General features: G+C 40.9%; 1 protein-coding gene across 5 annotated transcripts in view; it reads right to left on the minus strand.

Moving 5' to 3' along the window:
* The window catches only part of CLYBL (citramalyl-CoA lyase), a 174738-nt gene that overhangs the window by 71151 nt on the left and 76095 nt on the right, over nt 1-27492 (minus strand). For all 5 annotated transcript variants that reach the window (XR_007508029.1, XR_007508028.1, XM_049816090.1 and 2 more), the window contains exon 2: nt 12297-12486. Coding sequence is in view for 3 of the 5 variants with exons in the window: in XM_049816090.1 (XP_049672047.1) it covers nt 12297-12486 (190 nt within the window). In the remaining 2 variants the exon portion in view is untranslated. The remainder of the gene's footprint in view (nt 1-12296; nt 12487-27492) is intronic.

The raw sequence follows: 27492 nt of genomic DNA on the forward strand, positions 1-27492 counted from the left end.
TGCAACATGCACACAACAGGGGATAAATCTTGGTCCTGTTGATGCCAAATGGTGTGAATTTTCCCACTGACATAATGGTGCCAAGGTTCTTCCTCATGGCACTAACTTCAGAGGACAGTTTGGCAACTTAGAAATTTCACACTATTTCCACAGCTTAGATGTTGTTATATGCTTTGCAACATAAAGTCTATGCTACACAACCGTGACTTAAGAAAGCCCTGAAGGCAGTCACAGCTACACGTCTGGTAACAGATTTAACCACAGCAATGATTGCTATACACACACGCTCTGGCAGAAAAGATGCTCGGTAAAAATGTAAGCCAGTAAGTAATAATGGTTAAAGTAGCAAACCACAAGGAGCAAAAATGCAGCATTTCAAAAGCACCAAATCAAGAATCAACCTGTGAAACTGTGTATTAGGTTTGCGAAGCCACAATTAAATCTCTGATAACAAAACCCCAGTCTGACAGTGACTCAGATCTAGTTCTGTTTTGCTTGAACCAAGAAATTGGGAGGTTAGAAGGCAAAGTTAGAACAAATTGTTTCAGTTTAGCTCTCATTAGTTATTAATGAAATTCTCTATTTGATAAAAAGGAAAAAATTTGTGAGACAAGATGGCAGCCAACAGATACTGTTACAGTAAAATCCGCACAGGGTCAGCAACACTGCATATGATGTTGCAAAATCTGGAAGAAATTGTTTGGCATTTTTTTGTGACAGATAAATTTATCAAGTGGATTCCTTTTAAGCCTCCACTCAACAAAATACTACTTCCATTATTTCAATGCTGCAGCTGTGAATAAGGGCTCAGATTCTAAACACGTAGCTTTTAAAATAATTTACAGGAGCCGTATACTTCACAGTTGTAAGTAATAAAAGGTTTGCAATGCAACTGTGATGACAAAGATTTTTTAATTGAAATATGACATGGCATATACTCTTACAGCTATTTAGTCTATCAATGCCTAGAATAAGATATTGCAAGACGAGCAAGTTCAGTGACCCTGCTCATCTCCTGCATCACTGTTTACTGCAGTTGTCCCATAACTGGCCTTTAGGGTTTGGAAGGAGAACTTCATCATGGTCTTGGTGGAGCAGCTTTATGGGCCTGTTCAGTGAAGGGACAAGTGTTTTTTCTGCAGTGCTGCCAGTCCTTGGCCTCTAGAGCATCTAGCTGCAATGCAAAGACCTTGGCCCTCAGGACAGGAGAAGGCCTTAGTGGCTATCCCACGCTCATGTTGGATAACTGTGAATTAGTCACAAGGCACTTAGTCACAAGGCACTTACAAATCAATGCGTGGGCTAATGAATTACCGATTGTGGAGCCTTTTCCTACCCGGTGTATTTCTTTTGTATTTGAGGCAGAACATGGCCACTCCCAGATTTCATTTCTCATGCATATTTCACTCCATTTTTCCTTCCTGCAGTATTTGTGCCATTTATCTTGTCCTATATTCACTTTCCTTTTTTTTCCTACTTTTGGGAAAAGCATCTAATATCCCTGTAGCATTAGTTTTTCTTTGTTAATGTCAAAAAATGTTAATCCGTGAAGACTTGCTTCCTAGATAATGTTAATTCAGCTGCCAGTTTTATAATAGGATTATGCTTTCCAGGATTTAAAAATCCCACTTGTTAGCTACAAAACAGACTTCTACTAACAACTATAAAATCTAATTTAATCCCTATTGGCATTAACTAAATAGCTGAGGTATAATTTCTGTCTAGCTACACTTAACACCCTGCTATTGCCATAAATATATAAAATTCCCTTTGAAGTTATAAAAGAAACTGTTCAGTAGGATAAACAGGGTCTCATGAGTCCAATCATATGCTATCTCCAAGGCATAACAAATGTTGTTTACATATTGTAAGGATTTTGTGGACAGTTTATTTAAATAGATTCACCCATGTTTACATGTATTAATTTGCCCTTTTTCTCAAGAAAATGCAAACTAAATTATGATCTATAATTATTCTATTTAAAAATAATTGGTTAATGAGTGGAAGATTGGGTCTGTGTGGAATCAAAGTTTAAAATGTAACCAAATAACCTGGTTAAGATGGAAGAAAATACCAATTTGTTCAACATATCCCCTTTTAACGCACAATTGCATTGTGAAATCTTAGAAGATGAAGTTATCTCTAAGCCTGGCATAGAAGCAGCTATTCTGAGGCAATCTAGTAAGAGACTGTAACAAGTAAGGAGGAAAGAATGAGCAAGCCATGGTTTATAATCATCCTAAAATGAACTGCCAAGGTCTTTAGAACCATTTGCTCCCAAATGGGGAAGACCACAAGGATTTACGGTCTTCTGGAGCTCAGTGATTAGAAATGAAGAAAAATATTTACAATTCTTTTCTCCCAATCTTGAAATAACTGGCAAGTACATTGTTCTGGAGAGGGTAGCCCTAACGCACTGGAGTGAAAGAAGGATAGCAAAAAGAGCTATTACAGTGATCCACGGTAGACAGCACTATGTTATGCAGCCATTCAGGAGTTGAAACAGCAATCTCAGAGCAACCAAGCTGCTTTAAAGATAGAAATTGTAGACAAATTCAGAAAACACTAAGATTTTATTTATCCTTTCAGAAAAGATGCACAGTGCTGATCAGACTCCACAGTCAGCTTATCCCTTTCCTTATTGATAAACAAGAAGACAGATCATCATCTCCCTTATGATATTTGTAGCCAAAAGGAAAGGTGGGCAACCTCAGCAGAGCAGCTTACATTAACATCCAAATCTGCAGCATGCCGGATTTGCAGATGTGTGCATTTGTCTTTGGAGACAGATATACAACATACTTCGGTCAATGCATTTAGATGTGCTAACAACTGCACATGCTCCGTACATACATAAAAATCACTGCCAAAACAGCAACTTTCACACGTGGCTATATGTTTTGACTTACCTGAAATGAAGAAAAAAACCTGGCATGTTTTTTGCTTCTTTGCAAAAGAATTCCTTAGTTAGAAGCCCAAACTCTGGGCATGGCAATGTATAACCTGGGGACACTTTAAGAGATTTTGGCCCCTAGAGCCTGCTGCTTACTACACAGCCAGCAGAGCTATGCAGGTTTAGATGTGAGTCAACAAATGCATGTACTTCCTAATGTCTGTCCCCGTTTATTATGGCTTTTACGACAGGGATGAGAAAAATCACAAGAGTTGCGTATTGTGTTCTATTCTGGTATGTGAGTGCACAATGAATTCATGGCTCTGTATGCTCTCCAGTTTCAGTAAGCCAGAGATGTGTTTTTGTAGCTATTTTGGATACCAGCCTGTTCCATGAAAGTGTATTCTTTTGGTGTATAAAGCACTGTTTAACGTACAGTCTTTTCACAATTCAGAGAAAAAAGTAATTCATAGAATATGTAAAAACCAGGGCTTTATCCACGTGTTTTGTCTTCTGTTGAACAGAGATAAATTACTCCACTCTAAGTCAAAAGGATGTCATGGCATGGGCTTAGTTCATGGTGGAAATAAAAGGCTGGGTTTAGATGGTTCTGTGCTTGTTTTGGGAATGGTGCGTTCTGCAACTAGCACGACACACATTCCTTCAGTTCAATATACAGTGGTGCATAGGAGGAAGAAGCTCAAACTCCTGAAGGGCTTAATCTTGAATTACTCATTTAGACACAAATGTCCTTAATTCATTTTGAAATGTTATCCGAATAAGTACTGCAGAATCTGCAGCATCATAACTGTTGTGGACTCCTGCTAACTGGACATACAGTGGAAGGAAATAAGGCATAGGTACTGGTGGTTTAGCTCCCACCACTGAATGCTAGGATCCTTTTCTCTGGTTTCCAGAGGAATATTAGATGAAAGCAAAGGTACAGAGGTTTAATACCATGCTTTCAGCTGACACCTGCCAAGGTTCCCAAAACTAGCCATGGCCAAACACATCCTCATCCTCAACGGCTATGCTGTTCCTCCATCTGACATCAAAAATTCTTTTCCCTTACCCAGCATCCCACCACAGTTCCTTGTTTTGCTACCTAATAATACTACTAAACCCCAGGTAAACAGGTAACGCTTAAACAGTTTGGTAAAATAAACCACAGATTTTGCCCATAATCTTCTGAGGATCTCTAAGGTTCCCCCTGCTCCTCACCATCCTGGGACAGGTCCAGCTTTGATGGCACCAATGGACTGGGGCAAGTACTATGCATTTCCACCTTCCCTTACCTACCTCTCTTACCTAAATCAGACCAAAGGTCCACTAGACCACTACCTTGACTGTGACTGTAGAGATACCTCGCAGAAAAGTTTATCAAAGAGGGCAAGTGGTGTATTCTCTGTGTGTCCTACTGCTTTCTGATCCATGTCCCTGTTAATGGGGTCTGTGGGTTTCCTCATGTTTGGCCTGCCTCTCTGTTTTCAAAATGTAGCCCTTGCGATGTGGAAGAATAAGCAGGACAATAGAAACTTGGACATACAATCACGTTCCTCTGCCTGCTCGTGGCCAATGAAAAAGCAAAGGAGACCTGGAGCAAATGGTGTTGAGCGCTGAGAACCCCTGTGACTGTAATCTGGGCAGTACCTTTATGTTTTCCTCACTCCCAGTACCATTCCAACCTTGACAACCCAACCCAACGCATGGCTTTGCATGCAAACAAAAGTCTGCCCAAATTTGATCCAACAGATTGTTTCTAAGCTACACGTGTATACTGAACTTTTGATATTGGCTTGATCTTCTGTAGCACACTTGAAACTCAACGTCTCCCTTCAAGCTAAGTGCTAGATGAGCAGCGGCTGTGCAGCCAGGTTCTTCCTAATATGAAAACAGATGAAATATATTGAAAACTGGTCCAGAAATGTGTAGCAATACATGACTTCCAGTCCTGCAATTAGCCGTCGATACCCAGCTGTGCTGAGGAGCCTGAGGACAGTGGACTACACACAGAGTTGAATTCCAAGTCCATACAAACATTAACTGTATGTTTTAAAATATTTTCCCAGGTCTATTAATGTATTCCTGCCTGAAATCCCTGTTAATACTGAGCCAAGACATTTTCCCTAAGTTTCTAGACACCGTTCTGTCAGCAGTAATAGATATATCAGAACATGTCCAAGTCAAACTTAATTGGGTACATCTGAATCAGTGGAAAAGAAATAACTGGCAATTCAAAGGCTCTGCTCGAAGAGACACAGGCATTACTGAGCTCATTAAGAAGAAAATTGCTGAATGTTGTGATCGTCCTTATGAATCCTCAAATCTTTATGTAAGGAAGACGATTGGCTTGTTGAGTAAAACAATAGGAACAAAAACTTTTATTGTCACAGTTACCACTCAGGAGTGGCAGTTCTTCCACCATGGTGGGATTAATAAGGAAATGAAAACACTTTACAACTTTCATAAAAATGTATATTCATCAGAACTCTTCAAGGATCAAAAAGGCCTTGCAGAGTTTCACTGTACAGTTCAGCTTCCCTACAATAAACCAGAGAGATTTTGGACTCCCCAATTCCTACAGAAGAAATTTCCCATGCTACTGAGAATTTTAATAATGGCAAGCCACTGGGGAAAGCAGCATTCCCATTTTAATTTTGTGCATCTTTTGAAGAGAAGTCACCCTACTATGCGCCTGTGTACATTTAATCATTCTCTACACACTTTATCAGCAAGCCTTCTCCCTGTAGGAGGAATACAATTAGGTACAGTACTAATTTGTTATAAATAAAGCAAAGACCTGGTAAAATAACCTAGTTATCAATGTTTCATGCAACTGTGCCTATGAAGTACTAGCTAACGTTCTCACTATGAGCCTAGAGAAATACCTGCGACATTGATAAATCCTAACCAACTTGGCTTTATTAAAAAAAACAAGATTATCATCACATAATACAGGAAAACTGTTGATTTTAATTGAAGTAGCTAGAGATTTATGGAAACCAACTGCAGCTTTTTTCCACTGATACTGTAAAAGCCTTCAATAAGATCAATAAGGAAATGCATTTCAATAAGGAAAGCCTAGGATTTTTTTGTATACCACGCTGACCCATTTTATGTATTTATCTCCACTCCCAAATTCAGTTGAAGTGTTATTTTATATGCAAGAGCCTCTTCTCATCAGTGATAAGGAATAAAAAGGTCAGAAGGCCTCAGATTAGGGGAAAAATGGTAGGCAAGGATGCTCTCTTGCCAGCATGCTGTTTGTTCTGACCCCAGGATCAGATCACTGGAGAGGTGGAGGAGGCATTCTCATGGAGAGAAATCTCCATAAAATCAGCATGTATGCGGATGATCTGCTCTTAACTGTAATGAACCCAGAGTCATCTCTTACATATGCGTTATTCATAACGGAACAGTTTGAAAAGTGGTCAGGCTTTAATCCTATTTTTAAAAACAGATGATTCAAAAGAATTGATTTTTTTTTCTTCCATGGCACAGCACAGCAATGATCTTTTAAGTGGCTACAAGATATTAAGTAGGAACAAAATTGTGCTATGACCCTAAGAGGCCATGCTGCGGATAAGCAAAATAGGTCCTTCCCTATCCATCCTCTTAGCCCAACCGAGCTTCCCCTCACCGCTGAGGGGAGCAGGGAGAACAGAAGAGGCTCAGGGGCTGCTATTTCCCCTCTTGAGGAAGGGACATGAGGAAAGGACAGAGCTAAGGCTTCCTCTTCCCCAGCTTCTCTCGCTCAAGTGCTGGAGGAGAGAGCAACTTCATTCTAGAAGAGACAAAGCGATACAATCATGATTCACAGCAAAAAAAGACTTAGGAGCTTAAACCCTAATTGGTCCTATGCCGTTTTACAGTGCAGCCCTGGATATCAGTAACTTTTATTGGATGAATGAGATCTATTTAGTGCCAGAGGAACAACAATAAAATTTCCTATTTTCAAGTGTTTTGTGCCAGAGAACCGCACAGACGTTTCCCAGCCATGTGTACACTCCAAGGGATTGCTTTTACACCTCTGATACAAAAAAAGGTGAGGAGGAACATGGGATTTTGTTTTGATTCTTAATTATAACACTGGCATTCCCCATGGAAAGAAAAGGCCAAATCCTAGCCCCTTAAAAATTTGCCCGAGATGATAATTTACAAAGGTCATCTTTGGCAGAAGGGACTGTGCCCTGCCTGGCCTGATGGCACACTAAAGACAGCTACAGAGTAAGGTGCCGTATATCCCAATTATTTAAAACCACCCTACTGACCTCAGTGAAGATAAAGCCACTAATAGCACTGGTTTCGAGGCATCAAAATGCTCCAAAACTCTTGTCAAGGACTCAGAAAGAGGCATAAACACTACAGTACCAGCTCCAACTGGTCTCTTGCTAGGCTGGCCTGGCAGCTAACACCTCCTGGATGCTCTGAAGAATAGCAGCACTGAAGACAGGATCCTGCTGAAAAAAAATGCTTTTCTAGAAAACTCCTGTAAGGGTGGTAACCTTATAAGACCTACGGGAACTAACTATGAAATCTCAGCCTGCTCTGCCCTTGGAAAATGAAAGCACTGGCATGGAAATCTTCCTTTCTCCATCAGGAGAAGGAAACTTTTCCACCTGATAAGAGGCTCACCTGGCATGGAAGCACAGTGGGTAATGCAACTCTACAGAGAAAGCTATACCAGGGAGTGCTGGCTTGGCTGAGAGCCCTTGAGATATCTTCAGACAGCTCAGCTCCTACACAGAGACCTCTCAATGGCATAACATGCAATTCAGCTTACTGGCTTATATGACTTGGTCAAGCACATTGATGCAGCCATCTTTTTTATTTTTTTTTTTATTTTTTACAATTAAAATGAAAGAATATTCAGGCCTTCTCCTGTGAAGAACTAAAATAGATGCAGCCTATTTTTGTACCGTTTTACAAAAAGTCTCTAGAGTGTGATGTATTTGCAACATATCAACACTGCAATCTATTATTTTTAATTTTATAGTTTTAGAACTTCTATTTGAACTGTTCACTTAAAAATATTGCCAAGCGAGCCATTCTGAGTCATTTCTTTAAAATGTATAGCAACACTGGAGAAACTTTACATGCACATTAGTGGGGAAGAGCTCTTCACCTGCAAATTCCCTTTAGTAGTATTCAGTTCTCCCCCCAGCCAAAACCTAAATTTCTGTTGTAGAAATTCCCAACATCTTACAGAGTCAGACACCTAGAGACATAGCTAACAGTCCACACCATGTGACACTATGCATCTGAACCTCTAAAAAAAACATTTGGAGCCACAACCAGGATTTGAAGTCAGCATGACTAGTAGGATATGTTCAGCAAGACTAAAGCTAACTATTAAAAGAAGGCTGAAATTTTCAGCAACACTGGGATATCTTCCTACCATCTTCCCTATTCTGAATTTTTTAAGACCCCCTACAGCTCTGTCCAGTCCCAAAGGGGTTGCAAAAGCTCCATGTGTCCTACTCATACCAGGATCAGCTTTCACCCTACTTGCAGGCTCAGTATTCGGCATACTATAACTTTGCTTTTTAGCCATTTCTTTCCCTCAGAAAATTTGCTGAGGAATTTTCTCCTTGCGAACTTCTTGCTGCAAGGTGATTTTTTTTCAATTTAGTCAAAATATCAACTAGAAAAAAAGACTGAAAAGAAGGTGATGTCAACAGATGATACCTGAAATCACAGTCAGTGCTGTAGCTCTTGAAGGTAAGAAATGCAGACACCAAAATGGTATGCATATTAGGGTACGGGTATGGGCTCCATTCTTCTGGTGCTCTCTGTGAGCCATTACAAAACATAAATTGTGGGTGGAGGGCACAGGGGAAGATATCTTCCAAAATCTCTTTAAGAGAAAATATTGTATAGAAAACAGTTAAAAATTTTTAATTTAGACTACAAATGTTATCAGTTTCAGTTATAGGAAGTTCATCTTCCTTGTTTCCCTCCAAATGAGGAACCAAAGGGAGCTGCTGACATTCCAGATTATTGATCTCTCCAAATATAACTTAATCCTAATACAATCCACAGAGCATCTTGTTAAAATAGACTTGTTAAGATGTGATTCAAACTTGCTGCTTGGATTTGATGCAAGTGAAGGCCTTCTGTAGACGGGTAAGTTTGGCTCATGGCACTGTGAACCTTCAACCAGGTCCTGATTTTCCCAAAACCCAACATTTCTGCAGCAGTTTCAAGAAAATCCATACGTAGCATTTTTAGTGATACAAAACACAGCAATAAGTAGTCAAATTCATCAGTACTATTAATTTTAAGAATAATGATTAAAGGACAGACTCAGTGTTGCTGTGTTTCCCAGTGGTTATTTTTTCTCAGTTTGAGATGACCCATTTGCAATGGGCCAGTGAATACTGTACTTCATGCGTGTTTATGACATATCTTTCAGACAAAGTCTCCAAACACCTCAGAAACATTAATAAATTAAACTGCAAGAGCAATAATAATTGCAGCTTCACATTCACAGAACCTAAGTCTCAAAGTCTTCCTGAGTATCTGAGGCAGATCTAAAAATGAAATTCAATCTTCCAATCACTTTGAACGACACTTTACTACTAGATCATGCAATCACATGGTCTAATTCAGGTTGGAAGGGACCTCAGGAGACTACCTCGTCCATCCGCCTCCTCAAAGCAGGGCTAACTGCTGCTCTACACCAGGTTGCTCGTGGCTTCATCCAGCCAAGGCTTCAATACCCCCATGGAGGGAGGATGCACCACCGCTCTGGAAAACCTCTTCCAGCGTCTGGCCACCTGCGTGGGGAAGATTTTCTCCCCTTTTCCCCAGTCAGCATCTCCGCTCGTGCAACCTGCGGCTGTTGCTCTTGCCCTGGTGCTGAGCTCCTCGGAGAAGAGCCTGGCTCTGCCACCCACCCTCAAGGCTCCCCTCAGGCAGCAAAGCCTCCATCGAGGCTCAACTCAGCCATCTCTTCTCCAGCATGACCAAACCCCGCTCCTCAGCCTCTCCTCCTGCGCCGTGACCACCTTGGTGGCCTTCCCGGGCTCCCTCCCATTGCTCGCTCTCTCTCTTGTCCTGGGGCCCACAGCTGGGCACAGCTCCCCCTCCCCAGGAGACCCTCAAAAGCCAAGTGGAGAGGAGGGACCCCTCTCCTGGACCTGCTGGCTGCACCCGTGCCAGCACAGCCCGGGAGGTGGTCGGCCACCTTTGCCGCGAGGCTGCCGCGCTGACCCCGTCCAGCTTGCCGTAAAACAGCACCCAGGGCCTTTTTGGCAGAGGTGCCCCCGGGGAGTCACACCCCCAGCCTGTACTGGTGCGGGGGGTTACCGCAGCCTGGCGCTGGGACTTCGTGTTTACTTTTGTTGGACTTTATTACATTTCTGTCAAGTCGTTCCTCCAACCGTAAATCCCCATCCGAGGAGCAGCTATGCCCTCCAGCATATCAGCTGTACCCTGGCGCGTCCTGTCTGGTCACACGGACCATCTTATTTAGATAGACCCGAACTTTAGCCTCCCCTACTGTGGCTGCTACCTCCCTCTCCCAAGTTTTGCTCCTAGGAGATGACCTCAGAGGCCTGAGAGCAGACTCGGACAGTAAGGCTTCAGGGAGCAGTGGGACCACGCTTTCCCTGGTTTTCCTTCCAATTTTTGTTGCTGAAGCACTCGTAGTAGCCATTCTTGTTGTCCTGCTCACCCCTCACCAGTTCAGATTCCAGCCAAACTTTGACCTTCCTCGTTCTGCCCTTACATGCCCTGACCACACGCCCATGTTGCTCTTTGGTAGCCTGTCCCCACTTCTAACTCCTGACTGCTTCCTTTTTGCATTTAAGGTCAGTCAGGGGCTCATCTGTCGTCTCAAGTTCCTATTACAGATTTTCCCCCTGATTTCTTTGAAATATTTTACCCAGTGGCATAACTCCCCTTGACTTCAACAGAGCTAGAATTTTACTACCCTTTAGAAATTACTACTATCAACTTTGTCACCTTGATCATCAAATTTTGTTTTGCTGTCATCCTCTATTACAAATAGATGCTTCAGCTATAAATTATTTGTTTGATATAATTAAGCTGCACCTAAAAATACTACAGTTTAATACCCAATTGCGTCTTGCGTCATCTTACAGCAGCAGCCTCCCAGATATGACCTAAAAAATACTAATTCACTGTGACAGCAGGTATGATCTTAGTCTTCCACACAGAATTTTAGCAACTGGAAAATGTTTTCCAACTGTCTTCAGCAGTACACGTGAACGTTCAGCAATGCTATTTTCACTTTTCAGATCTAAAATAGATATATACAAACTTTGTAAACTTTTTTCTTTCCAATATACATGTAAAGAGCTGAAGATTAAAGAGGGCACTATCCAAGAGAGTCCTTCTGGAAAGTATTAACCCCCAAGAAACAGAAAAGAATAAAATTTTGTCCACGTTTTTGAGATGACACGGGAAAATTTTCAAGCCTATTTTCATAACTTCCTGGACAACACATTCATACTGAAACCCTAAACAGTGTTTGCTGTAGTTGAAGCACTGTAACATGGATAGGAAAACTGACAAATATGAAAGTTATATGATGGCAAACTTACATTCCTGTTGAGAAATAGCTTTCACTAGGAAACATTTACACCAGTTTCTCATAATTATTGTTTAAGATGGTGGACTGGGCAGTGTTAGGTTTATGGTTGGACTGAATCTTAAAGGTCTTTTCCAACCTAAATGATTCTATGATTCTGAGATGTAAAACATTTTAAAATTGTTATATTCATATATTTAAAAATTTTGCTTGCAAACAAAACTGAATGCATGCTAGATCATTCTCTCTTCTTTCACAATTCAATGTCAACGAAAACTTGGCACTGGTACTTGACACATCTACATCTATCTCCCGCTCTGCTCTCCAGCCCTGCTTTCTTGCAGCTCCTTCAATCTGAACTGCCCTCCAAACCCTGGTACACTCATGTTCTAACTTCTCCTTCCTTCAGAAACACCCCTAACAGCATTTCTTCCAAATGCTGTTTTCCACACAATCTGAAGATACTTTCGTTTCAACAACAAACCCCCCACCTGGTGATTCCAATAAAACTCTTTCTTTCCTGCTTCTCTTCGCACAGACCATTTCTTCCCCTTCCCTAAGAAATATGCAGCAATAATAGTATCTCCCACTCTTCTGTGATGAGAGCTTACGGCCAGCTCCATATTCCTTCAGAACTCCCTCCCCACTTACTCACACGGGATCTCTTTCAGTTCTGGGTAAGCAGATTTTCCCAACGCCTTCACAAAGCCTATCACTGTTACACTATTTTGTTTATCTTAAGATTTATCTTTGTCTCTCTGGTTGTCACTTCCTCAAGGCAAAGGCAATGTCTTTCCACAAGTTCTCTTTAGCACTGATTATATCACACAGATAATTTTAAATTACCTTTCTGTTCAGAGCCACGCCATCTTCACAGTCCAGCACCGCACAATCCACATTTAGTGACGGGATTTTTCGTATCTTCTTTTCATCATCTGCAGGTACATACAGCACAGCTCGCCTGGGAACGTACTTATGAGATGATGCAAAGTGATAACTAAGCTTAGGAACACCAGCTGGAAGAGGAGAATCCACCCTGTAAAGGATATTGTTGAAATTAGACTCTTAGCTACAATGCTGTAAAGAATAATTGACTATATTTAAAAGAGGAATGTTCCTACCTAGATAGTGCCTGATTTGGGGTTATTTATGTTGGTTTTTTTTTCCTTCGGAAGACTCAAGGTAGGGAGATATCAGTATTACAATTAATTACAGTATGAAACTCCAAAACGACTATGTTCAACAGAACTTGCAAACTTAAATACTCAGAACTGAAGAACTGCCACGGCTGAGGTTATCCATTCAGCCTTAATTACGCTGCCCATTCTGTGTGCTACAGCAAGTATGAAATACAGAAGGGGGGGGGGGGGGGGATTGGTTTTTCCCCTGTCATAGGACTCCTCCATAGACTGGAGGTTGTGCTGGGAATGGATCAGGACTGCTTTAGAGAGGGGGCTGCTATCTGCCACGTTTGCTCCAGGAGCTGGACGGCATGCTGTGAATGAAGCTGGGGTGTTGGTTAAAACAAACATGAGTTTGTGCCGTTGATTTTGCAACCTTAGCGTTATATCAACAGACGTATTTGCATGCAAATTTTAAATAAGCAAAATGGATGGAGGGGGAAACAAGGAAAACAAGAACGAAAACCCCACGTAATGTGGAACTTCACTAATCCCAACATGTCCTCTCAGAAGCCTCCAGACCTTCAGATCCACAGCACAGACTTCCAATCACAGAAGCTCATAAACCCACCAGCATCATCAGCAGGTTGTCTGCTGCGGTGCCTTTTAAAATTTATAAATGCTTTGTGTACCACACTTCTCAGTGGCTCGAGTGGATGGCATCCGTATGGCCCGTAGGCATCGGGTTTGTGGTGGTCTCCACCCCGTGCTGGTGATCGCGGTGAGGGACCAGCTAACCCACCCCGAGCGCAAGCTGGGTTGGTGCACTTGGAGGCAGTGGGGCTGCTGGGGGAGGCTGCCCTTGAGCGCGGTAGGGAGCTTGCTTTGCTCCATTATTACAAGCACAGAGAAATAAATTGCAGAGGGTGCCACTGTGTTTCATGGCCTTCCAAAAAAAAACCAACCCCTTGCCTGCTCCTGTTCCTCCCCATTTCACGCTGTACCCCCGAGCCCTATTCTGCTACATCAAAAATGAGGACAAAATAATACAATTTGCCTTCATACTCGGAGCACAAGTCACTTATGCCACAAAATAATCCTACCATATAACACCATTATGCATTATCATGTATATTATTCAGCACTTTGAATAAAGGAAAGCTTTTCTAGCACCATGCTGAACATGTCATTATCGCATCATGTCAGGGACCCATGCATTTTCCTATGCCCTTCATAATAATGCTTCCCAAGTTGCTGCACTTGGATGACACACAGCTATATGTGCATGTGGGTTTTCTTCAAAGTGAACATGACTAACACTCGCAAACACTTGGAAATGAGTTCAGTGAATCGAAATCAGAACTGATGTGGTGTGTCGCTGACAGGCCACTAAGATACTTGCCTTTCTAAGCTAACCCCGTTGAAGAACCCTCTCTTCCCCTCAAGTGTGCACCCTAAAAGTGGAATATAAGCCTTGGGTTAAAAATATGAAGAAAGCCTCTATCACATTTTATCTCAGTAAAATAAATCGAAAAGGACAACTATTTCACCATCTCCTCTGCTGTGTCTCTGCACGTTCTGGGTGGACCCACTTTATGAGCCCACAAAACCCCGCGCTGCCAGACTCTTCTTTGTAATATGCCTGGTAATGCTTAATTCAGCCTAAGAAATGAGGCAGTTTTGCTGTTAAACAGAAACGACACCCCTTTTTCTTACAAGTGCCAGTGCTACCCTTGTTAATAAATCTTTATCTCTAACAGCAACAGCTTCAAGACTTAGGTGGTGGAGGTCCTGACAACACCTGGAGACATGCAACTGAGATCCACTGAGTCTCTCCTAAGTACCCTCTTTGCCCCTCTCTCACGAACCACTTCACGTCCCCCCCCTCGTGTTGAAGTGGGGATGGTAACACAACTTGTGGCAACTCAAGTGGCTACTGGTTAAATCCACTTAATCCCATTTTCTTGCAGTAGTGCACTTTGGGAGAGCAAGGAGGAGGTGGAAGAGTGGTTTATCTCAAATGGAAAGAGGAGGGTCTTTTTTTCAGTGTGACACAGAGGTCAGTAAAGAAGTCTGCACTCCTTCACTAAACATATATGAGGGGACAAAAGTGATTAGTTTCTATTCTCTTTCTCTGATGGCTTCAACCCCGTAGTTCCCAAAGGCACAAAGGAGTCAAAGAGCTCAGCCCATTAATAGTTAACTCTAGCCTAGAGCCAAGCAGTCCCTGAAGCACCCTTAATGACTGTTTCTCACCAACCCTCCAACCCGCCAGAAACCTGATAGACGTGGCTAACACCATAATCTCAGAGCACACTGAGATGAGGTGCATCTCCTGTCACACAGGTTTCCTAGGATTTCTTCTGGGCTGTCATTGAACCAAGGGCTGTTGGACCAGCCGGTTTCCCTCTCACTGCTGCAAGGACCACAAAGGCGGCTCTGCTCTGCATACCACGCACAACGGCATGTAGTATCGTGTAGGTAAAGCCATCCTTACCCCCAAACCAGGTTTAGTCAGGTGTCACCACTGAGGTCTATGAACATTTGTTTAGATGGGGGAGCAGTATGGCTTCCCCATCAGACTGCCTGACTCCGAAGAAATGGTAAATTTTATCCATTAAAATATCATCACCTAACAGGCTTAATGTTAGAAATACTTTCGCCCAGTGGCTATTGGTATTTCCTCCTCAGCTAATCAACTTTGTAGCCACATGGGCCCAAAACACAGGTTTCTCAGGACACAGATTATTATAAAAATATACTGTCAATGTGTCAAATTATTAGTCTTATGGAACATTTTAGCAAGTTGAAGAAGCAATAATTTTTTTCAAGAGGTATGGCCATCAAAAAAAAAAATAATGTATGGGAGGAACCGGTGTCAGTGGACCAACACAGCATTCTTCTCCTTTCAAAACTAAGAGCTCTAGAAATACACATGTAAAATAAGAGTTTTCAACAAGTATGCTTAGGTGTGACTGCAGTAAATGTTTTCATATGCTATTATTTTGACATATATTCTTAAAAAATCATTGTCTGTTCTCACCGTGCATCTTCCTTGCATAGTCATATTTTATGCTCTACAATAAAATGAAACATAGAGGAAGAAGCAGATTTGCTAAGAAATCCATCTGCCTATAGTCTTTTTTAAAACAGTGGCAAGGCCCAGGGTGCTATGCATATGAGCAGTTAGCTACTCTGGAAGGAAACACTATCCTGATTATCTCAACTTCTGTTATTTTGATAAAATGAAAACATCCCCAGCAGTTACTTTTTTAGGACAAAAAAACCCACATAGCACTGCAATCTCAGAGGAAGAAAATCTTACATATGTTTCCTGACTGCAAGTATTGTAATGATTCAAACTAAGCTTGACTATGCTTTAAACTAAACACATGGACATAATCCAAGTGAATTTGCTAAGACAATGTTTCTTCCTTTAAGCACTGTAAGTTAAAACAAGGACTAGGCTATTGGGTAATGCTCATTAAATTGTTTTACAGCAGCATATTTTCATTCATAGCATCTAGCAGCACGCTGAATGCTCTTGGGTCTTGGAAATGAAACTAAATTTCTTCAGCAAACATAACACTCTACTAAAGTCTTCATCAAATATGTAAAGGTAGCTGGCAAGTTAAAGTTACGTGTGATCCTCTGAGAACCGTTTCACCCAAGAGCAAATAGTTCATCCTCAGGAAGGAGAAAACAAAACCTTTCTGATTACTAAGAGACATTGCACTTCACAATGGCAGCCATACAGTATGACTGCAACCAGTGAAATGACCCCAAATTATACACACTTCCCTGCTGTAAACTGCATTTTCACATTCCAGCGTTGCTCATACTCACACATATACTTAACTGCAGACACCTGTGCACTTCTCATCGGAGCCAACAACCTATAGCTCACAAAATAAAGTACTCCCACAAGTGATTTTCAGGATCAGGACTTTAACCCGTGCCTCTGTTCCCTGTTTATTTGCTAGATCAAATCAGCCCTGGAAGAGACACTACACCGTGATCTGCCTAATGCATGGAAAAATACCCGTTGCTCTATAGGCCAAATCTCTCCTTCTACAATCTTTGGCACAGTGTTGGCAAAGTGTTTCCGAGGACCATTTTTAGGCATTTGACTAAAACGATTAAAAAAGCTGGATAATTTCCACAATGCATATTTCTGACCTGTATGCACATAACTAACTGCATACTAACCACAGTCCCGTATATCTGCAGTGCTGCAGCAGAACGACAGAAGCGACCCAAGACCTAAGACCCCACTGAACACAACCCAGCTAATGCAGCAAAATCTACAAATTATTTACCCGATGTGTGCAAAAAAAACCCCAGAGTAAACATAATGGTTTTCCTATGTCAAATTTACTAGAGAGTAGCTTACAATCATACACAAATAATCTACCAAAGACAAAGGAAACTTCTATGAAATTACAAAGCCCTGCAATTTGCATAGTAATTCTTTCTAATTAAGAAAAGGAGATATAAGTTGTTTGTTATAAACATCAGCAGGCCCTGTGCAAATACGAAGGGCTCACAGCCGGGCTGAGTATTTGTCGAATCAAAGCAACTCGCCAGAGAGTTTTATTGGTACAGCTGCGGCGCATGCATTTTATCACACATGCTAATAATCCTGGTTATGGCACTAACATTTTAATCATTTGTACTGTGGGCTTGTTTCTCAAACAATTAGCACTAATGAATGGCCAAAATACCTCGGATCATATATGTCTAATTGCAGTCAAGAGCGGTTATTGTCCGCATGTACATTTCAATTCACCTCTGGGGATAATGTTTGTTAATTGTATTTCTTTATATAGCAAGTGAAAAAAGGCTGTTCACTCAAAAAGGGACTAAGTGTTCTCTTCTTTCCCTTTGTTCCCACAAGAAGCTAAAGTCACTTCAAGAGGCACTTAATCCCATCATCCATGGTTACAATTGCCTTACAGCATCAATCAAAAAGAATCTGAAGTAAAATGATGCAGCTATATTGTGTAATTAAAAGCAATTCAGGTAGTTATTGCTTGGGGCATTTTCCAGGTCCAAATACTTAAAATGGCACTGCGGGGATGCTAAATACTGTAGTGTTTTAAATTTGGTCAACTACAATATCTCACAGAGAAAGGGGAGGAATATGCAAAAAAAAAAAAATCTCCTAGTGTGTATTGTAAAGCGAAAGAAAAGAGGAGGAACAGCTAACGTTTGAAGTGACAAAATCTACAAGTCTCCATATAAAAGGGAAATAAAAATATCAAGAAGAGAGAAAAGAGGAGGAAAAAGAAAAGGATGGCAGTTTTCAAGGAAAATAAATTCCTCGCAATTGTTAAAAAGTTAACATGTGAAAAAATGCTAACGTTTCCTTGCATGGAAAACAAAAGCTCATGTCACAAGCTTTACCATCAGAATACAGGTCCCTGAAACCTTTGCGCTTTCCTAGTGGAAATAAATCCGAGGTAAACTGAGAAGTTCTTCTTTGGGGGAAAAAAAAAAAGAAAAAGAAAAAGAAAAAGAAAAATACTTAGGTTAAAAGAGAAGACCTATGATATTTACTTCTGAATAAAGCCAGAACTTCCCGAAGGTACTTTACCTAACAACTGCCACTAACCCTGATCCAATTATGCTAAAATTAAAACTGGGGGGTTATCAACATATCAAACACTCTGCTTTACATTTTCATTTATTCCTTTGTTCCAGACCCACTACGGTCACTTCCCTGACCCTCCAAAAACTAATTAAGAAACCCCAAACCTAACCCCGTCGCCAGGGCAGGCAGAAGCCACCAGCTCTCGTGGTCTGAGATCTCTTGAGAAGCAGCTTTCCTTTACCAGTGCCCTGGAAGAGGCTTTGTCTGATTTTAAACTCCCCCAGTAAGGCTGATGATACGATCTCACACCGATGTAACGGGGAGATCAATTCCCCTGAAGCTGATGGGAGTTATACGGGTATAAAATCAGCCCCTGTCCCTCAAGTTTGAAGAGGGTGAAAGAAAGAACTCTAACACTTTCACAGCATCCTTAGGGAGACAAGCAGTCTGCACCCAGCCGTGGGGACTGAGCGCGGTGGGCTGAGGAAGCGCTTACAAAAACTCGGCGAATTAAGAAATTTAACCCCCGTAACAACCAGCTTTGGATATCAAAAGGGACAGATTGGAGGGGGTTGCTCCCCTGAGAGCGGTTGCCTGCTGGAAAAACTGTAGCAGGGAGAAATGAAAAGGGAGCTTCCAAGTGACCTTTAGCAAGTGCTTGCTCCAACTGATAGGACACATCGCATTATAGCCAAAAAATAGAGAGGTGAGCCAAATGGGGAAGGAGAGCCCTGCTGATAAAAAAAATCGTGATGCAGAGAAGCATGAGCAGAAGAAAGCAGTTTAGGGTCTAAATGGAAACTGAGAACCAAATCCAAAGTTGCTGGCAAGTCATTTTAGGAAAAATATGTATCTTCAGCTGCTATTTATAATTTTTTCCTATCTCCAGTAAATAGATGCAAGTTATATAACTGGACACCAGAGAAAAGATTGAATACAAACCAGGAACTTACTGACAAAGGCTTAAAATCACGGACCTCTAAGCCATAAAATGATAAAAGGCTATCATAGGTTAAATAGTTAACCAAACTTTCTCCTCCCACCAGCACTAAAAGTAAAAAAAAAAAAAAAGACCTTTTATTTACCCCACCATGTTCTTTCAACTACATTTGACCCTGTTGTTTTGGTTCACTCCGAGCTTCACCGTGCCTTGAATTGCTTTGACTGAAGATCAGGGTTTTTTTTTTTTTTTTCTCGGTTCAAAATGGCCAAAGTAGACAGCCAGGATAAAAATAAAAGGACCACCGGCTTCTCATGTTACTAACGTCTCCTATTTTCACAGCAGCAAAAATAGTCTGTTTGTGAGGAAGAGGAGAGCGCTACGGTTCTTTGGCTTAATATGGGAATTTTTAAGGAGATTTAAATAATGGCTCAGGGTGACAAGGGCTGCTGCTTCTTACTAATGGCAACAGGCTGCTTCTTTCGGGCAGCCTGTGTGTGTGTGTTTGCTATCATCCAAGGTTAATTGGTGTCCTGTCTTGGGGAGCTTTAACATACGTGACATACAGTCGAGAGTTTGCTCCCTTCCTTACGGTGTGGATAACTCTGAATAACTTGTCATGGCCATAAAGTATTCCCAAGCTGAGCTGCGCCTCGCTTTGCTTTTACCATTAGCAAAGTTTCTGGCTCCTTGGGATGCTTTCTGCTGCTTCATCAAACCCACATCACTGCAGGGCAATGGAAAAGCACTCTGTTTGTCTGTGTCACATTCGCTTTGCCACATTAACCAAAGGAAGGTGTAGTTCAGATAACAATTAATTTCCCTGTTTTGCTAAATATAAAGACATACAAATAAACATAAACACTAAACATAAACAGTTTTGAAGTTTTAATTTCTATAAGTAAATTTTAAGCACTTCAATGTATCTAACTAATGATGATTCTACGTTGCATTTTTCAAATCTACAACACTGTAAAGAGACTGTAAAATTTTGTCCAGCTATACGTTTTCCCAACAGAAGCTCTTGCATTACACATATTTTACAGAACTGCAACTAGCAGCTGCAACAGAAAATTACAACACATTTTAAATAACAAAAACATCCCACAATAAAGATAAAGATTCAATAGCATATTGAGAGGTTTATAAATGACTACACATAAAATGAGCCTTTTTTAAAGATGTGCATTGAGAAGTAAGGAGAAATTACTTTGGATGTCTGACATCAATGTATGATCTGCTTTATCATTGCTGTGTACAAACCAATATGCAGCAAGTGTGCTCAGGGCTGTGCAACACAAAGGAAAAAGCATGGCTTCTGGGGTCAAGCATCTTCCAGTTCAGGAGGAGGATCAGGCACATGTCACCAACAAGCTGTCCTGGAGCATTCCATGCCAAACTCTTAGGAAGTGAATATATAAAATCCACAAATCTGTAATGGTTGCACTTTTATGGAGTCAGAGCCGTGTTGGTGGCCTCTGCAGAAAAGCTGAACTTTGAGGAGATTCTTTTCATCACTGCAAAACCACTCTTGCCTCTTCCAATTCCCCCCTCCGGCTCACCGTCGGGCTCTTCCCTTCCTACTCATTCTGCCCCAATGTTTCCACACACACCGACTCTGCACCCACCCACATCTCTATGTGCCCATATGCAAAAATTAGTAACAATGTTTGGACAGAATTTGTTTTCTCACTGAACATGCTTTTCCCCTCTTTTCTTCCCCGCTCCCTTCTCTTCCCTCCGAGCTGGTGCCCATGCCAGGATACGGGGAGCATCCCCACCACTGAGCTCTTGCAGCTCCCACCACCGGTCCAGCTGTGTGCACGATGGCTAAATGCTGCAAGGTCAAGATCAAGACCAGGATTTGAAAATTCAGCGCTAATTACTGTGATTACAATCCGAGTCCCAAACAGCCAAAGCCTCCCGAGCAGTTTAGGAGCAGGCTGCTAACGAGTTATATGTAAAATAAGAAACAGGCACTTGATAAAGTCAGAATCAATAAAGTGCCATTCCCGCCTGTTAAATGACCTTGCTGTAACACAGAGCCACTATGTTCACCAGAGCCTATGCAGGTTAGATACCCGTATCTGCAGTGTGAGAGAAAAGGAAAACAGTACAGTCCTTAAAATCCATTCTGATTTACATCTGAGTTAAAATAAAATTACACTCAAGACATGCCTGAGAATATTTAGCAGAAGGAAATGAATCGAGTGTCAATACACTGGTGCTGCAGAAGTCAGAAGAAAGACGAAATGTGACACCCACTTTTGGTCTTTCAGAATTTCTGATTTTTTTATGACAAATTGTCATCTTTGTAATTTTGGTTGTGGTGGGGATATTTTACAAACTGAGGTTCCCTTCATGTTTCTGAGAATTTTTCACTGAATAGGCCATATTTCATCTTGATTTGCAATTTACAGCAGTCTACACTTAGCCAAAGCACAAACAGCTCGACGATTCCTGTACTTAGAAATGTATGTAAATTACACTACTCAATAAAGCACAGACATTTTTACTACTTAGGAAAAACAAAACAATATTGCAGTCTTCTCTGCACTTTGAGATTGCTCCTGTAAACGCACTCAGGCATGTGCTTAGCCCAGAGAAATCAAAAGGACTAGTCAAACACTTAAAATTAACCATGTGCTTAAGTGCCTGCAGGACTGGGGATTAATTTTGGATTATGAAACTGTTCCATTTCCATGTGTTCTTAGGCTATACATGGGCCAACCTGCTATTTTCAGGTTTTGGCACAGAGACTTGTGCAAAATTGAGACTTAGATGTATGCAGATGCAATCCAGCTGGTGAATATCTTTTAAACAATATAGAGATGCTTGATCTCAGCTGGGGAAAAAAACCCCTGCATGATATTTTCAGAATAAGATTAAAAGCAAAGATATGATTTATATTTAGCCAAGCATTATTTTCTAGAAGAATTATTATGTAGAAGAATTATTATGTAGAAGAATTATTTTGTATTAAACTGAACTTATTCAGAATGGTTTCTGTGCCAAATAACTGAGCAGTGAAGAACAATTTAGCAAGCAATTAGTAAATATGAAACTGCTGAAGAACAGAACTGTAAAACTAAAATGCACTACAATTACATCAAAAAAAGAAAATGTTGTAATTAAATCAAAGCTGATGCAATATGACAGAAAAAAGAACGAATGCACAATGCTATTAGATCAACAGCAAGTGTAGCTACACCAATTGAAAACCAACCGCTCTCTGCTTTTGAACACAAGCCTGGTGGAAATTTTAAAATATTTCCTAAACGGACGATAAAGAAGAATGCCTGCAAATCCCGCAGCGCTCCAGGCAACACTTAACTTTAGAAATGTCTACAGGCAGAAATACTACCCTGCAGTATGGCTCAGGATGGCACAAACAAGCATCTGTGTTTATTTTTTAACTAGTCAGATTTATAAGAGCAATGAAATCCCTACATAAGCATTTTATATTGACCTGATATGGACTTACTGTTTTAACCAGCTTTTTAACTAACTCCACAAGTTAATAAAGGCAACTACATGAATCCTTACTGCCTATACATTAAGATAAGAAAAACATTCATTAAGCAATATCCAGACTGTTTTAATTACAGGAATATCACTCTTATTTGTAGTATAATGTTCGTTAAGTACAGTATAACATTTTCTTAAAGTGCCCCAGAGGCAGTTAAACTCTTGATTAGCTATAAAACCAAAAAATCTCCCTTAACTTCAATCACAGGAGTTAATGCCTACTGCAATGAAATTCCAGTACTTTTAATCATACAAAAATGTCATATGTAAATCTTATTAACCATGAAAACATTATATAAGATCAAATGAATTTTCTCTGCTGCTATCACTACTCAGTGCTAGCAAAACGTAGGAATCTTTCTATGACAGTTGTGGTAGTACCAGTAATAAGTCCAGCCCTATTTCCTTTGAGAATGAAATCAGCTGAAAGCCAGATCTTATTTTATTAATTTCAAAAGATAGCAGGGAATGCCCCTAAATCCTGACTTCTAGATTTTCATGCCTTTAACTATGTCCCTGTTCAATTACCCAAAGTTAAAACATACAAAACGAGTAGCAGTGGTGGGATTAAACAACCTTATGCAGACTGCAGAACCTTCTTGACCTCCAGCAAATAAACACCTGGCAAAGCTTTATTCTCCAATAACAAAATTTCCTTTTTCTTCTGTCTTTTTTAGTATATTACAAGAATTAATATTATTACTGCTTTTGTACAGATGACAATGAAACACCTACGTTTTCTTCAGTATTTATCCTGCATCTGCCCATTAGTCCATACATCTCTTGAAAAAAAACCTATTTGTTTTTTGTTTGCTAACAACACCTACCAAGAATTCAAAAAATCATGAACAACATGATGCATTAAAAATGGCAACATTTTTAAAGTGCACAATGAAATACTATTTTCTGGTTCTTGTGTCCCTGGCTTCGTATTTTCAAGCTTTTCCTTGCAACAGTCAAAGACAGAAATTTTCTTTAAAAGTAAAAAAAAAAAATTAAAGCTGAGATTTTAGGAAGCCGGGCTTAAAGGACATACTAAATATGTGAAACTAATGATAAAAAGATGACAGTTGTCAATTCATTCCAATCTTCCACATTGGCAGCTGAAGGGTATTTTTATTACATGGCAACGGGCATACCAATCCCTAACTCAGCAGCAGCCCTCCAAAATCATCTCCTTGGTAAGGTCAGTAAACTAAAAATGGTAAATTTAGTGCCCAAGAGCCTCTTCAGGCTCAGCACACCTCTAGCCACTGAGTTTCCCTTAGCAAGCGATAAGCCTTTGCACAGTGCTACCTTGAAAGGGACAAAGCCCTCACCCTACTGAGCTGGTAGGGCAGGTCCTGCCGTTCCCATGGGTGCACATTTGGGGCATGTGGTAAAGCCCTGGGTGCAGCCTCCAGGGGCAATTTTTGGCCATAACCCTGCTCCTGACTCAGGCAGTTCATTAAGCGCCTTGAGGAGGTGAGCACACTTGGAGGAGATGAATCCCACCTGGGGGTGTCCATGGTGGGGAGTTAATTTGGAGAGGCACGTTGGTCATATTGTCACAGCCTATCTTACCAAGGATGAACTTTGCTGGGTAGGCAAGCTCGAAGAAAGACAACAAAGGTGCCGGACCTACCACGGCAGATAATATGAATGTGTGATGGAGGAAAAATGTTGGCCAGGGGACACTTTGTAATACTAAATACAGAAGCCTGCTATAGAAAAACCCATTTCTAAGCTACTTTTATGATTTAATTATCTAAACATTTTCACAGAACTCTTCAGATCAGCTTTGCCACATCCCAGGAGACGTAGAAACCGGTCATTAAAACCATGGCTTCCAGGTCTGCAGATCCCCCACCTAGCAAGTCCCATCCCATTTGTTGGTCACCGACGTGGGCACTTTAAAAAATCATCATCACCAAGAGTGGAAGAGAGACGGGGTGAAAATGAACTTCTCTGCAAAACAATATGATTTTATTTTAGCAAAAAAAGTCAAATTACCTGCTAGCAGCCCCTTTTGGGGCACTGAGAGCACTTGATGGGCCTTGCTCTGTGCAAGTGCAAGTGCTCTTATTACACGCTCTGTTGGAGTTTCTTATCTGTATTTCCCAGGTGAGATTACTCTTGCGGTTACAGTTGCTACAGCGTACATTTACCATGGCCGGTAAACGTAGGAAAAAGCCAACTGAAACAGAGGTAAAGCTCAAGAGTTAAAGTTGCTCTTCTCCCCAGTGGCCTTGTTTCACAGGATGCCCCTTGTCCCCAAAAAACTTCAGTTTTGTTAAATGTGGATTTCCTACCTCACTACATTGCAACACACATCATCATCATCGGTCCCCCTCCCTTAAAAAGAAATTTTAGAAAACAGCCCTGTCCCTGATGGCTGCCTAGCGGGGAGGAAAGAGTTGGACATGGCTGAGAGGGAAGGGAAGAGAAAGGCAGGAGAAGGGGTCGCCAAGCACGCAGTTCACTCGTGAACGCCGTGAAGAAGAAATTCTTCCAGACTGCCCCTGTTTAAGAGTGAGGATTTTTCTCCTCCAAACTCTTGACACAGGCTGTTCAATATTTATTTAAAAATAAGTGAAGAAGAAAAATGCACTGCCTCCCTTGCAACCTGCACAAATAAAGAAAATAGCTTTTAGTTCATAATGATAATATATATTAGGTAAGCAAAAGTCCTGGATTACATGAAAATAAAATCTATAAGGAGAAATAGGATTAGGTCTACTTCCATATAACAGTTTTTATGATATTTAAATGAGCAGCTGTGTTTCTCTAAGTCAGCATTATAGCACTTCACATCTGTGTGAAAACTGAACAACATACAGACTCTGAACTCACTGACATATAACCTTGTGGAAAAAACCTCCCTGTGAAAACATGTAAAGGCATCACTTGGTTTTCCTTTAAAAGTCGTCTTTAACAAACTCTGTCATGAATGCAGGTTCAGACTTAGGGAAATGAGATAATTAGATGACATGTCTTTTATCCTCTACTGTATAAAGAGAAAAAATATTCCATTTCTGTATCTGCCTACTTTTTTTGTTCAGGTATCATTTTAGATACACTTTAGTACAAAGGTGAAATAATATCACTGAGATACGTTTTAATTCTGCAAAGCAGGTCAGTAATCTGTACTAATACTAAGAAACAAAGTAGCACTCTCAAAGTTGAGATTATATATATGGAATTTGGATGGTTCGAAGCATCAGTTTTAGTCTCACATCACCCCTTGTTCATCATCATCTGTTTCCTTGTTGGTAGGAAGAATGTCATGGACATTTTAATTTTTATCTTCCTGAATAACAGTTTAGTTGAACTAGTGTCTCAGTAATGGCAAGATTTGTTGTCAGAGACTAGCATCAGATGTGCTGGGAAAAAATTGTGGCATATCCACTCTCACCTCCAGAACACATCCAGCAGGCAACATCTTTCCTTCTTTTTTGGGTCATTTGAGTTTAAAGGAGAAAATGTAAAATAATAATGTCACAAGGTCTGGGTGCAAGCAAGAACAAAATGTGAGACACTGGACAGACAATACAGTATCCCCAGTCTTAAAGGTAAGGTTTTCTTTTGGCTTGCAACCATGATAGTCAGAGGTGAACATCTATTTATATGTGTGCATGCTTATGTTTATATATTTATGTGCCTGTACATATATCTACATATAGTATTTATTTATAAATGTGCATATATGTACACAGGTATGTGTATAAAAAGACTCAATGTGGCATAGTACAACAATAGCATGTAATGATGGAAAGTGGCAAAAAGCATTATCTTCCATAAATCCAAGAAATAATAAAACTGTTTTTTCCACAACTTTTAGTCTCAAATATTTCTCATACTTTGCTGGACTAAACTGCCTTTTCCTGCATCTCCAGCAATGGCACAGAGTGGGAATTCTCCAATGAAATACGAAGTCTCCCCAGGACTCCTCGTACACTAGACTGAAGGTTGTTCCACCGTTAGTTATCAATGACAGTGCCTTGCTTTTGCAACACTTGTGGTCTTTGCATCACACGCTTTGCATCCACACACTGCAGGCACCCTGCATACCTTGCACGTACAGGTGTGACCCTGCAGATTTACAGCTGCTGTAGACTGAAGACATGTCTCAGTGAGCCCAAGCAGCTCTGCCTGTCATGTTACTGCTTCCTATCTTTGCCAAATCCCTGCCAGAACAAAGCAAGCAACATGCTATTTCACACAAGTGACACCCCTTCCATCTCATCTCTTGGAGCTCAACATTTTTAGACATAAAAAAGTAAGATAACAATCTCATATTCTCCTTTCCTTGTCCCTGCTCAGATTATTTTGGAGAGCGAGGAAGGAATTTAGAGGCTGTTTCATCAATATTCTACCACTATATGTTAATAGGTGGGAAGAAAGACAACTTTTTGTCTAAAATAGCCGTTTACAGTGGTAGCCAGAGGGACCAAACTGCACTGCAAAAGGCAGGGGGGAAATAACTCATTTCTTTCTTCCCTTTTGAGGAGCAGCAGGACAAGGGTGGGCATTCCCTCGCCATGATGATCTTAAGGGTCTTTTCCGATCTAAATGATTCCACGAGGTGTTCTCCACCCCGCTCCCGAGGCTGCGTGGTTCCCGTGCCCAAGGCTGGGCTGTGAAAACCACAACTGAGCCCTTTGCAGAACAGACTTGAGTCCCCTGTGGAAACAGTGAAGAGAGGCACGTCCCTGGGAAGACCTCCATGCCCATCTTAGGCACCTGAACCTGAACAGATATGTATTCAGGATGTTTTGTATAGCTTTTGAATAGCTGAAAGGTAATTACCACCACTGCCAGTGCTAGTGCCGTGTTTAAATAATTTCTTTCACGCTACATTACAACAACTACTTCTTCAGC

The sequence above is a fragment of the Accipiter gentilis genome, chromosome 13, assembly GCF_929443795.1.
Source record: "Accipiter gentilis chromosome 13, bAccGen1.1, whole genome shotgun sequence".
NCBI classification, from domain to species: domain Eukaryota; kingdom Metazoa; phylum Chordata; class Aves; order Accipitriformes; family Accipitridae; genus Astur; species Astur gentilis.